Source organism: Salmo trutta, chromosome 25, assembly GCF_901001165.1.
Source record: "Salmo trutta chromosome 25, fSalTru1.1, whole genome shotgun sequence".
NCBI classification, from domain to species: Eukaryota; Metazoa; Chordata; class Actinopteri; order Salmoniformes; family Salmonidae; genus Salmo; species Salmo trutta.
Window position 1 is genome coordinate 31,309,123 of NC_042981.1, and position 14,435 is coordinate 31,323,557.

The 14,435-nt window shown below is 43.9% G+C and overlaps 1 protein-coding gene across 2 annotated transcripts; it reads right to left on the reverse strand.

Annotated features, from left to right (window-relative positions):
• Positions 1 to 10,094: 10,094 nt before the first annotated feature.
• On the reverse strand, positions 10,095 to 14,404 carry zbtb8os (zinc finger and BTB domain containing 8 opposite strand). 2 transcript variants are annotated; one of them, XM_029713689.1, is made up of 7 exons: positions 14,172 to 14,404; positions 13,791 to 13,815; positions 13,384 to 13,505; positions 13,071 to 13,153; positions 11,110 to 11,162; positions 10,786 to 10,822; positions 10,095 to 10,506 (listed from the first exon to the last, which is right to left on the reverse strand). In XM_029713689.1, exons 1-7 carry the CDS (start codon positions 14,251 to 14,253, stop codon positions 10,420 to 10,422), a joined length of 489 nt encoding a protein of 162 aa, XP_029569549.1. In that variant the 5' UTR covers positions 14,254 to 14,404; the 3' UTR covers positions 10,095 to 10,419. The 2 variants fall into 2 exon arrangements, with proteins under 2 accessions (XP_029569549.1, XP_029569550.1); XM_029713690.1 differs by lacking the exons at positions 11,110 to 11,162; positions 13,791 to 13,815; positions 14,172 to 14,404 and having other exon boundaries at positions 10,363 to 10,506; positions 13,384 to 13,534.
• Positions 14,405 to 14,435: the final 31 nt, after the last annotated feature.

The window sequence follows — 14,435 nt, forward strand, 5'->3', positions numbered from 1 at the left end:
TTCTATTGGGCACAATAATCCGAAACACAACCAAAACAAACAGAAAATGCATCCAACAAGTGTGTAGAGTCACAAGCTTTATGTAGTCATAGCATGCTAAGAATATGGGACCAAATACTAAGGGGTGATGATGGATGTTCAGGTTGAATAAGTAGCAAATACCTAAGCATGTGAAGCTTGGATATGTAAGATACGCCATAAGAGCTTTCATCCCCAAACCACTGCAGTGTAAGAATTGTAAAGGATTTGGCCATGTTTCAAGTGTGTGCAGATGAACAGAGTATACTGAAGAAAGGTGTGTAGAAGGATGACGGTGTTGCAATTGTGGTGGAGATCATGATCCTGAGTTCCTGGAGTGTCCTGAAAGATTGAAGGAAATTGAGGTGGCAAAAGTTAGAGGGGTCAATCGAATGTCCTTTGCGGAGTCGATTCAAAGAATTGAGAAAACAAGTGATGCTAGTGAAGAGATGGTAGTGGATACACCACAGCCTGTAGTAAATGTTTGCTGCTAGACAAAAGATACAATGTGTGTTAAAAAGGTGGATTTTGTTGCATTCATTGCCACAGTTATATACTGTACAGCACAAGTCTCAAAGAAGTTGAAGAAACTAGACATTGTGGCTGCAGCAGAAACGTTTTTGGGACTCTTTTACATCGAAAAACTTGCAAGAAGGTGTACTGACGCCGGAAGACCCGCCCTCCAAAGTTCTCCTTGAGCCCGTGTAGGGATCAGATCTGTTTTACTTCTTTATTTTTAACAGAAAAGTTGTTTGATTTATTCATTTTTTGGTAGTATTTGGGTAGTTCAGTTTTTTGGGGGGGATCCTGTTCCCATCCCACATTGAAGGTGGTGGAATGCACATTAAATTGTTTGATCATGTCCTCCCGAGTGGTGCAGCGGTCTAAGGCACTGCATTGCAGTGCTAGAGGTGTCACTACAGACCCGGCTTCGATCCCGGGCTGTGTCACAACTGGCCGTGATCGGGAGTCCCATAGGGCGGCACACAATTTGCCCAGAGTCGTCCAGGTTAGGGGAGGCTTTGGCCGTGGGGACTACTTGACTCATCACGCTCTAGGGATTCCTTGTGACGGGCCGGGCGCCTGCAGACTGACCTTGGTCATCAGTTGAACTGTGTTTCCGTCGACACATTGGTGTGGCTGGTTTCCGGGTTAAGCCGGTGGCTTTAAGGAAGTTCGGTTTGGCGGGTCATGTTTCGGAGGACGCATGACTCGACCTTCGCCTCCCCACATGGCAAGAAACTGACTAATTTCAGCTAGTTTCATCTTGTTCTTGATGCCTTGTTTTAAGGTATTTTGACTGATTTCATGTCAACGCTAATATGGCTCAAATTTTATAGCTAGTTACTGTAACCAACAACTGTAACAATGTATTTAAGAAACAACAAGTGGGCATTGTGAAATTATTATATATACACCAAAGTATATTGACACCCCTTCAAATTAGTGGATTTGAGTATTTCAGCCACACGTGTTGCTGACAGTGTATAACATTTTTACATTTACATTTTAGTCATTTAGCAGACAGTCTTATCCAGAGCGACTTACTTATGTGAATGCATACATTTCATTTCATACATTTATTTTTTTTGTACTGGCCCCCCGTGGGAATCGAACCCACAATCCTGGCATAGCACACACCATGCTCTGCCAACTGAGCCACAGGGAAGACAAAATCTAGCACAGACATGCAATCGCCATAGATAAACATTGTCAGTAGAATGGCCTTCGTGAAGAGCTCAGTGACTTTCAACGTGGCACTATCATAGGATGCCACCTTTCCAACAAGTCAATTATTCAAATTTCTGACCTGCTAGAGCTGCCCAGGTCAACTGTAAGTGCTGTTATTGAAACATCTAGGAGATAGGGCTGGGCGATATGATGATATATATCGTGTGACGATAGAAACATGTCTATCGTTTCATATTGTGCTCTATCGTTTATTTTGTTGCGTCGCAAATCACACTCTTTACGGCAATATTTTTTGTCAATTGGACGACGTTTTGCGTACTTCCACAAGGAAATTTGCAACACAAACAAACATGAAAGATTGTGAACGTGACAGAGCACGGAGACACGAAACCCATGGCTAAAAGAGGGGCAATTTCAGTCGCATGGACATGGTTTGGGTATGAAAAGTCTGACACGGACCAGAAAACCGTCCACTGCAAAATATCCCGCAGGCCGGTCCCGACAACAGGCTCAAACACCACTAACCTCTTTTACCACCTATGCAAGAATCATGTGAAACAGTACGGAGAGTCTACGATTGAGACCCAAAAAAGTACAGTCGAGTGCTCAAAACAAACCCTCGACTCAGATGTTGCAAGAGGCTTTTGCCCGCGGCACACTATATGGCAAAGAACCATGAAGATGGAAGGAGATAACAGCTGCCGTTACAACTTACAAAGACATGGCCCCAGTTTACACGGTCGAGAAACCGGGGTTTCGTGAGTTGGTGCTAACACTCGACCCAAGGTACTAAATGCAAATTGATATGTGACACCTATTAATTCCAAAATAACATGCAAAACAGGCAAGCCCCCCCCCCCAAATATATTGAATCTGTTTGCAACTATAGCTTAAGCATTTGCTATTTACCTTTTTATATTTTATACATTCATATTTTATATTTTGTTACATGTTTAATTTAAAATTTGCACAGGTTCTAAATAAAATAAATGATCAAATATGAGTAAGTACCTTTTTTATTTGTTGAGTATAATTCAAAATGTAATAAGAAATAGGCCTTTACATGTGGGTGGTCATTTTATATAAACATTTTATATTTACAGAAAATGTGCTATATCATGATATGTATCATTATTGGGATATGAAATGACCAATATCGGGATATGAGATTTTGGCCATATCGCCCAGCCCTACTAGGAGCAACAAAAGGCTCACAGAACAGGACCGCCGAAGTGTTGAAGCACATAAAAATCATCTGTCCTCGGTTTCAGCACTCACTACCAAGTTCCAAGCTGCCTCTGGAAGCAACATCAGCACAAGAACTGTTCGTCGGGAGCTTCATAAAATGGGTTTCCATGGCCGAGCAGCCGCACACAAACCTAAGATCACCATGCGCAATGCCAAGCGTCGGCTGGAGTGGTGTAAAACTCGCCACCATTGCACTCGCGTTCTCTAGAGTGATCTGGCAATCTTACACCATCTGGCAGTCTTATAGACAAATCTGGGTTTGGCGGATGCCAAGAGATGTGTTCTGTCTCCTAGAGATGAATGCACTTTGGTGGAAAAGTGCAAATCAATCCCAGAACAACAGCAAAGGACCATGTGAAGATGTTGGAGGAAACAGGTACAAAAGTATCTATATCCACAGTAAAACGAGTCATATATCGACATAACCTGAAAGGCCGCTCAGCAAGGAAGAAGCCACTGCTCCAAAACCGCCATAAAAAGGCCAGACTATGGTTTGCAACTGCACATGGGGACAAAGATCGTACTTTTTGGAGAAATGTCCTCTGGTCTGATGAAACAAAAATAGACTGTTTGGCCATAATGACCATTGTTATGTTTGGAGGAAAAAGGGGGAGGCTTGCAAGTCGAAGAACACCATCCCAACCGTGAAGCAACGGGGTGGCAGCATCATGTTGTAGGGGTGCTTTGCTGCAGGAGGGACTGGTCCACTTCACAAAATAGATGGCATCATGAGGGAGAAATTGTGGATAGATTGAAGCAACATCTCAAGACATCAGTCAGGAAGTTAAATCTTGGTCGCAAATGGGTCTTCCAAATGGACAATGACCAAGAGCATACTTCCAAAGTTGTGGCAAAATGGCTTAAGGACAACAAAGTCAAGGTATTGGAGTGGCCATCACAAAGCCCTGACGTCAATCCCTTAGAAAATCTGTGGGAAGAACTGAAAAAGCATGTGCGAGCAAGGAGGCCTTCAAACCTGACTCTATACAGTACATTTCACAGACAGCATATTTCACATTAGTTATCTTTTGTTTGTTTTTAGTCCCAGTCTTCAGCTACCCTCAACCCCTCCCATCTATCTCTGAAGGCCATCCAGTTTTAATTTCTAGCTGACATATATTTTTCTACTGTGCTGTGATGTTTCTGAACCTTTCTCATAGTCTCTACAGATTGTAAATTAAAGATACATTTTTTTTTCTAAGAGTATTATTATATTATTGATGACTTTTCAAATCACTATGACTTTTCAAATCATCCAGCAGGGCTATTTTCAGAGTTGGCCCCAAGTAAATGTTGCAAAAACAATTGGTGGCAATCACACTAGTTGATGTACTGTTTCTACAGCATTAGTGAATTCCGGTGCCGCAGGAAACTTTATTGACCAGACCCTTGCCTTCTCTCTCAACATCACCTCATACCCGCTCTCCTCTCCTTTGCCGGTTCAAGCCCTCGATAATCGGCCATTAGGTTCTGAAACCATCACACACATCACCAAACCACTCACCCTCACCGTGGTGTCCATCCATCAGGAGAACATCCCCTTCATCACCAGCTCACGAGATTCTCCTTGGCTTCAATGCCACAACCCCACCATCTCATGGTCGAGAATGAAAATCAGACTGGTCACCCGAATCCCGGAGGACCTGCTTCCCCATCCCCTGTGGTTCCATGTCGGTTGAGAGTCCTGTGGTTGCCCTTCAGCCCAACATCCCGGAGGTAAACCAGGACCTGTGGGAGGTATTTTCCATAACACATGCCACCTGTCTCCCTCCTCATCACCCCTGGGACTGTGCCATCGACCTGCTTGCAGGCTCTGCGCCCCTGCGCAGACGCATCTACCCTCTGTTGGTGGCTGAAACCCATGGAGGATTACATCCATGAGGCGCTCCAACAAGGTTTCATCCGCACGTCCTGCGTCAGCAGGTTTCTTCTTCGTGGCCAAGAATGATGGAGGGTTATGCCCATGTATTGATTACAGAGGACTCAATGAAATCACCAAGTACCGTTACCCTCTCCCGTTGATACCGGCAGCCATCGAACAGCTCCACGGTGCCCGGTTCTTTACCGAATTGGACCTGCGGAGTGCATACAATCTCATCCGCATTCGGGAGGGGGATGAATGGAAGACAGCTTTTAGCACGATGTCTGGTCACTATGAGTTCTTGGTGATGCAATTTGGCTTAGCCAATGCTTCGTCAGTGGTCAAGGCATTCGTTAACAAGGCGTTCCGGGACATGCTCGGATGCCAGGTGGTCGTGTATATCGACGACATCCTAGTCTACTCGGCTACCTTGGAGGATCACATCGCTCACGTCCGAGTAGTCCTGGGATCAGTTTCAGGAGCTCAGTAAGCAGGTGATGGCTCGTGTGGATATGAGAGGGGATGTGGATAGTATGAATAACTGGGTGAGAACAGCATTAGTTGGGGCAGCTACTGAGGCTGTACCTAAGAGTTCAGGAAGGAGGAGGAAAGCAGTCCCATGATGGATAGAGGAGTGTGGGGCAGTGGTGAGGAGTAGGGACAGGGCATTTAGAATACTGAAAAGGACGTATAACTTCAAACATCTGAACATGAGTATAACATGAGTATAACTTCAAACAACTTCAAACATCAGTATAAGCAGGCCCATGCCCTGGTGAGGAGAACTATTCGTCAGGCAAAGAGGTCATGTTGGCATCGGTTCTGTGACACCATTGGAAGGGCAACACCTGTGGGAGAAGTGTGGGGGATGATTAAGAGGATGAGCGGGGTCAGAAGGGAGTGGGATTATCCAGTGTTGACGAAGGAGAAGAATGTGACAGTAACAGATGAGAAGGCAGAGACGATGGCCAAAGCATTTGTCCAAGTGCATAGCTCAGCAAATTTGTCAGAGGAGGGGGAGAGAGAGAATGAGAGAAGAGCATCCCAGAGTGCTGGATAGGAGGGAGGATGTAAATGATGTATTGAATGCACCATTTCATGGCAGAGGTGAAAAGGGCAATAGGTAAGGCTGGATTAACTTCACCTGGGAAAGATGAGGTGTGCTATGCTATGTTAGCCCATATTAGAGATAAAGCACTGGATAAGGTATTGGTGTTGTACAACAGAGTGTGGGAGGAGTGGAAACTACGAGGCAGCTGGAAGGAGGCAGTAGTGGTGCCAATCCGGAAGCCAGGGAAATACCCAACGAGGCCAACAAGCTATCGGCCAATAGCTTTAGCATCACATGTATGTAAGATTATGGAACGTATGATTACGGAGAGGCTCACTTTCTTCCTGGAGAGCAGGGCGCTGGTATTTCCACATCAGGGGGTTCAGGAAGGGTAGAGGAACTATGGACCCAGTACTCTCCTTAGAAGCAGAGGTCAGGAAGACTCAGGTGAACAAGGACACTTTTTTGATGATTTGGAGAAGGCGTATGATAGGATGTGAAAGGAGGGGTTGTTAATCAAGCTTGATATTATTGGGGTAGGAAGAAGAACGAACAACTGGATAAAGGATTTCCTGTTTGGAAGGTCTATCCAGGTGAGGGTGGGGAAGTCTCTATCAGGCAGCTACCTGGTGGATTATGGTTCACTTTAGGGGATCGTGATTAATCCTCTGTTGTTCTCAATCATGATCAATGATGTTTACTCTCAGGTACAGACGGATATTGGGAGGTCATTATTTGCAGATGATGGGGCCTTGGAAGAGGGGAAGAAATTTGCCTTACATAGTCAGGAAGGTACAGGAATGAATTGATGAAGTAGAGCGGTGGGTATTAATCTTTACCAGGAGGAAGGTGGAAGATGAGGTATGCTTGAGGTTATATGGGAGAAACTTGGAGAAGGTGACACTAGACTCACCTGGGCAGAACACATTGAGAGAGTGGTGGTGGTAATGTGTAAGAAGGTGCTAAATGTGATGCGCTGTCTGACGGGGAAGGAGTAGAGGGCTGGGCGTTCCTCATTGAGGACCATGTATGTTGCATTCATCTGATCTGTAATAGACTATGGCAGTATAGCGTATGGTTCGGCAGCCCAGACATCATTGGAAAGGCTAGATGTCATACAGGGGCAAGTACTCAGAAGATGTAGTGGGGCGTTTCGGACCTCCCCAGTGGCTGCACTACAGGTGGAGATGGGGGACATGCCATTGAGAATTAGGAGACAGCAGCTGGCATTGATTTATTGGGTCAACCTACAGGGGCATGGGGTGACTCATCCTGAAAAAGGGATTTTACAGGCATGCTGGGAACATGAGCGAAGACAGAACACAAGCTTTGGGTGGGTGGGTAATACCCAGACGAATGAGATGGGACTGTATGGAAGGGAGTTTAGTCCAACAGTAGCTATTCCTGTAAATCCACCATGGCTGCTCCGGCCTTCAGTAGTTGATCTAGAAGTGTTGGAGAGACTACAGAAAGATAGGGAGGTGTTGATCCATCTGATCTGTTTAAGAGACATCTGGATACTGTGCATCAGGATTTTGTGGCCATTTACACAGATGGTTCAAAAGATCCAAGGACAGGATGTACTGGGTCAGCATTTGTAGTACAGGAATGTGGGGTGGCAAAACACCAGTCTCAACGTCAACAGTGAAGAGGCGACTCCGGGATGCTGGCCTTCTAGGCAGAGTTCCTCTGTCAGGTGTCTGTGTTCTTTTGCCCATCCTAAGCTTTTATTTGCCAGTCTGAGATATGGCTTTTTCTTTGCAACTCTGCCTAGGAGGCCAGCTTCCAGGAGTCACCTCTTCACTGTTGACGTTGAGACTGGTGTTTTGCGGGTACTATTTAATGAAGCTGCCAGTTGAGTACTTGCAAGGCGTCTGTTTCTCAAACTAGACACTCTAATGTACTTGTCCTCTTGCTCAGTTGTGCATCGGGGCCACCCACTCCTTTTTCTATTCTGTTTAGAGACAGTTTGCGCTGTTCTGTGAAGGGAGTAGTACACAGCGTTGTACAAGATCTTCAGTTTCTTGGCAATTTCTCGCAAGGAACAGCCTTCATTTCTCAGAACAAGAATAGACTGATGAGTTTCAGAAGAAAGTTCTTTGTTTCTGGCCATTTTGAGCCTGTACTCAAACCCACAAATGCTGATGCTCCAGATACTCAACTAGTCTAAAGAAGGCCAGTTTTATTGCATCTTTAATCAGAACAGTTTTCAGCTGTGCTAACATAATTGCAAAATGGTTTTCTAATGATCAATTAGCCTTTTAAAATGCTAAACTTGGATTAGCTAACACAACGTGCCATTGGAACACAGGAGTGAAAGTTGCTGATAATGGACGTCTATGTAGATATTCCATTTTTTTTTTTAATCTGCCGTTTGCAGCTACAATAGTGATTTACAACATTAACAATGTCTACACTGTATTTCTGATATATTTTATGTTATTTTAATGGACCAAAAATATGCCTTTCTTTCAAAAACAAGGACATTTCTAAGTTACCCCAAACTTTTGAACGGTAGTGTATATTGTACAATAATCCTGAAAGTCACCATTTCAAAATAAAAAATATATAAACCAAAAGTTAACATGTTCACTCAGGTATCTTTACTCTCCAGAAAAAGCCTTAGTGTGTTTGATTCAATCGGTATGAAACATCTTGGCCGAAGCACTGCATTTGTCTGATGTGGTGGATCCCAGACTGGATCGTTTGATGTATTTTTAATCTGAGAGGTGTGGCACCTAAAATGCTTAAATAAATATCTAGCTGTACATATACAGTACATATGACAACAACAAAAAAACTGTCAAAGTCCCTGCACGGTCTCTCAGCAAAAAATCATTTAAAATCCCTACAAGTACACACATTATTGTGCCATCTTCGTAACATAATTTTTTTGATGATTCTGTCTCTTGACACTTTTTGGATTAATTTGTGATCCTTAAAAATAACAATAAAAACCTTAATTATTGGCATTCCTCAATCAATACCCCTTACAGCACTTACGAGAAGAGCCAGATGACACTATATATACAAAAGTATGTGGACACCCCTTCAAATTAGTGGATTCGGCTATTTCAGCCACACCCGTTGTCGACAGGTGTTTAAAATCGAGCACACAGCCATGCAATCTCCATAGACAAACATTGGTGGTAGAATGGCCTTAATAAAGAGCTCAGTGACTTTCAACCTGGCACCGTCATAGGATGCCACCTTTTCCAACAAGTCAGTTCGTCAATTTTCTGCCCTGCTATACCTGCCCCGGTCAACTGTAAATGCTGTTATTGTGAAGTGGATACGTCTAGCTGTGGTAGGCCACACAAGCTCACAGAACGGGACCGCCGAGTGTTGAAGCGCGTAAAAATCATCTGTCCTCGGTTGCAACACTCACTACCGAGTTCCAAACTGCCTCTGGAAGCAACGTCAGCACAAGAACTGTTCGTCGGGAGCTTCATGAAATGAGTTTCCGTGGCCAAGTAGCCACACACATGCCTAAGATCACCATGCACAATGCCAAGCGTCGGCTGGAGTTGTGTAAAGCTCGCCACCATTGGAAACGCATTATCTGGAGTGACGCTTCACCAACTGGCAGTCCGACAGACAAATCTGGGTTGGGCAGATGCCGGGAGAACGCTACCTGCCTCGATATAGAACACACGGTTAAGTTTGGTGTAGGAGGAATAATGGTTCAGACTGGGCACTTAGTTCCAGTGAAGGGAAGTCTTAACGCTACAGCATACATTCTAGACGATTCTGTGCTTCCAACTTTGTGGTAACAGTTTGGGGAAGGCCCTTCCCTGTTTTAGCATGACAATGCACCTGTGCAAAAAGCAAGGTCCATACAGAAATGGTTTGTCAAGATCAGTGTGGAAGAACTTGATTGGCCTGCACAGAGCCCTGACCACAAACCCATCAAACACCTTTGGGATGAATTGGAACGCCGACTTGCGAGCCAGGCCTAATCACCCAACATCAGTACCTGACCTCACTAACGCTCTTGTGGCTGAATGGAAGCAAGTACCCGAAGCAATGTTCCAACATCTAGTGGAAAGCCTTTAAATGTTTGTCATTTAGCAGACACTTTATCTAGAGCGACTGACAGGGGCAACTAGGTTTAAGTGCCTTGCTCAAGGGCACATCGACATACTTTTAATCTAGTCGGCTCAGGGATTCTGCCACCTTCCCAGAAGAGTGGAGGCTGTTATAGCAACAAAGGGGGACCAACTCCATATTAATGCCTGTTATTTTTGGAATGAGATGTTTGACGGGCAGGTGTCCACATACTTTTGAACATGTTGTGTATCTTGAGCAGTTACTCTGCTGCTGCTGATGTTTGCTTCTCTCTGGATATCTGTCTGTAAACAATTCAAATTCAGGGAAATATTACACTTCACTCATCCAGTTTTAAAGCCTATGCTGTTGCCCTTAATCAAATGTCAATTTTCAAAGCCTATGCTGTTGCCCTAAATCAATTGTTCAATCACACAGGCACATATAGGTTTGTTTCTATTGTCCTGTTCCCTTCTGGGACAATTTCTCAGTAGTAGTATCCTCAGATGTCAATGATGGCAAAGATCTCGGGCTTGTCGATGTCATGGATCTGCATGGCTGAGTAAGTGATGGCCTTCACTTCTGTCCCCTTTAGGGACAATATACACATAGTTTAGTGACACTTTCAAAAACACAAACTACTGTAATCAGATGACTCCTGAATCAATGAAAACAGTCTATGCCTACTAATCATGTATGTAGTATAATATTTCAGTAACAGAATACATATCACAACCACTGTTGGATAAACAATCTTCATCAGGTCATAAACAGTAATTATGCCTTATGGCCAGGAGGGAGTCAGACAGCAGACCTCTTTGTGGTCAGATATGGTGAAATATATCAGGTGCATCTCCCATTCGCTCACCTGTGGATGCTTGACCAAGTTGAACTCTTCTCCCCACCTACAACAGCAGAGGAAAACAATGTGAGGCATGGAGGGAAGCTGAGAACGAACCAGAACTCCTGGCATAGGAACTCGGGGAGGAAGTAATGATAACATGCAACCCTTGTCTTTCTCAGGGGTAGAATGTTCCAACTAAAACCAACCCACCATATCCCCTCAGACCGTTTCATCTAGGAGTAATGTACATGGCTCAAAAGTCAATGATCAATCACATGCGAGTATAAATTAGCACCACCTAGTGAGCAAAAACTAAATCCTGACGTGTGTAACTTTAGATCAACTTACCCGATGGAGCGGATTTTGAAGTGCATCCTGTCAATGTGCAAAACTTTAACCTCCTAGAAGACATAAATTAAGTTAGGCAATACCTTATTATTGTAACTGCTAAATTAAATTGGTAGGGGACCAGTACGGGGTAAATAAACACTTGTGGTAAATGTAATGATATGTTACAGTGGGGGAAAAAAGTATTTGATCCCCTGCTGATTTTGTACGTTTGCCCACTTACAAAGAAATGATCAGTCTATAATTTTAATGGTAGGTTTATTTGAACAGTGAGAGACAGAATAACAACAAAAAAATCCAGAAAAACGCATGTCAAAAATGTTATAAAATTATTTGCATTTTAACGAGGGAAATAAGTATTTGACCCCTCTGCAAAACATGACTTAGTACTTAGTGGCAAAACCCTTGTTGGCAATCACAGAGGTCAGACGTTTCTTGTAGTTGGCCACCAGGTTTGCACACATCTCAGGAGGGATTTTGTCCCACTCCTCTTTGCAGATCTTCTCCAAGTCATTAAGGTTTCAAGGCTGACGTTTGGCAACTCGAACCTTCAGCTCCCTCCACAGATTTTCTATGGGATTAAGGTCTAGAGACTGGCTAGGCCACTCCAGGACCTTAATGTGCTTCTTCTTGAGCCACTTGTTGCCTTGGCCGTGTGTTTTGGGTCATTGTCATGCTGGAATACCCATCCACGACCCATTTTCAATGCCATGGCTGAGGGAAGGATGTTCTCACCCAAGATTTGACGGTACATGGCCCCGTCCATCGTCCCTTTGATGCGATGAAGTTGTCCTGTCACCTTAGCAGAAAAACACCCCCAAAGCATAATGTTTCCACCTCCATGTTTGACGGTGGAGATGGTGTTCTTGGGGTCATAGGCAGCATTCCTCCTCCTCCAAACACGACGAGTTGAGTTGATGCCAAAGAGCTCCATTTTGGTCTCATCTGACCACAACACTTTCACCAGTTGTCCTCTGAATCATTCAGATGTTCATTGGCAAACTTCAGACGGGCATGTATATGTATTCTTGAGCAGGGGGACCTTGCGGGCGCTGCAGGATTTCAGTCCTTCATGGTGTAGTGTGTTACCAATTGTTTTCTTGGTGACTATGGTCCCAGCTGCCTTGAGATCATTGACAAGATCCTCCCGTGTAGTTCTGGGCTGATTCCTCACCGTTCTCATGATCATTGCAACCCCACGAGGTGAGATCTTGCATGGAGCACCAGGCCGAGGGAGATTGACAGTTCTTTTGTGTTTCTTCCATTTGCGAATAATCGCACCAAATGTTGTCACCTTCTCACCAAGCTGCTTGGCGATGGTCTTGTAGCCCATTCCAGCCTTGTGTAGGTCTACAATCCTGTCCCTGACATCCTTGGAGAGCTCTTTGGTCTTGGCCATGGTGGAGAGTTTGGAATCTGATTGATTGATTGCTTGCTTCTGTGGACAGGTGTCTTTTTTTTACAGGTAACAAGCTGTGGTTAGGAGCACTCCCTTTAAGAGTGTGCTCCTAATCTCAGCTCGTTACCTGTATAAAAGACACCTGGGAGCCAGAAATCTTTCTGATTGAGAGGGGGTCAAATACTTATTTCCCTCATTAAAATGCAAATCAATTTATAACATTTTTGACATGCGTTTTTCTGGATATTTTTGTTGTTATTCTGTCTCTCACTGTTCAAATAAACCTACCATTAAAATTATAGACTGATCATTTCTTTGTCAGTGGGCAAACATACAAAATCAGCAGGGGATCAAATACTTCCCCCCCCCACTGAATCTTCTAGTTGTAATCAGGTTTCAAACCCCATTTCTTTTTTTTGCAATGCAATTATGTGCATGCTCCTTTGACATCATACAATTATACATACAGGCACCAAGAAATCTATACATCTATTGATGGGGGGTAGGAGAGAGAGAGAGAGCTCCATGTAGCCTCTGGAATTAATACATTGAAGGCCCTTACTCTGGGAATGAAGAAAAGATCTGCACTGAATTTGAATAACCAGTCGTCTAGGAAGTGGAAGAGAAGAGATTCCATGTCATCACCTGGTCAGGAAACAAACAGACATAAGAAAGTATTCAATGCAATGGTAAGTAAAATATTGACCCATATGAAACATATTTACATTACATTTGTCATTTAGCAGACACTATTATCCAGTGACTTACAGTAGTGAGTGCATATATTTCTTCCCCCCGTACTGGTCCCCCATAATCTACTCCAGACATGTCCCTATGAGTATTATGCCTGTTTTCAGTCTGTTATTCCATCTCACCTTCTGACTCCACTTCTACTGTGTCAATGGGCTCCACTGTCTCTGTATCTGTCATATACCCAAACATTGCCATGGCACACTGCTCAAAGGCCTCCTCCAGCGAGTCTCCCCAAGAGTGGAGCCTAGGAACATACATAAGAGTGATGACACAGATGCAAGACAAACCCACTGGGCACAATTCAACGTCTATTCCACGTTGGTTCAATGTAATTTCATTGAAATGACGTAAAAACAACGTTGATTCAACCAGTGTGTGCCAAGTTGGAAGCCACTCCGTACGGTCAAGTCACAGATCGCTGCTCTGCATGATCAGGTAGGCTTTGGGGATTTCGCAATAAAGGTGTAACCACCACAGCTAAGGGTAGGAGCAGCAGTTGCTGTGGTTCATGGGTAGTCAGTCCACTTACTGTACATCAGCAGTGTGGTCCAAATCTAGAGAGAAACCAAATTACATGATGAATAGATAGATAGATCAATTATTCAACTCATGTTACTACAATAAAGTAGAGTGGGCTATAGGTAAACATTCAATCCAATATGTGAGGGTATTCATCTACTAGGCCTGGCTACAATATCAATGTGTCAATGAAGCAATTTCTGGTGGTAGAGCTGTCTCCTCCACTAAAGATACTCTTCCACTGAACATTTCAACAGAAACCCATTCATGTACTACTACCTGGTGAACAATCTCAAATCAGAACCAAAGCAAGCTAACTAGCTAAAAATGTAAGTATAGCTTGTCATCAAGCATGTTCATAACAGATTAGCTACACAAGTGCGCAACTCACATTCATACTTCTTGTTGATCGCCGGGTATTTCGACTTGGTATCTTTCTGTGACTCGGTGAGATCAAGCTCACGATCATCCATTGTGATTTATTTAGTTGATTTAAACCCTAAACGACTGGAACGTATACTTGCTGTTGCAACAACGTGTATTGTTTCAGGAAGTATTGTCAGTGTAGTGACCAATCATGGTACCAAAGATAGCTCGCCTGCTACTTCTTTGATATAATGGCGTTCGCAACAAGTATATGTGTATTCCGCCACCT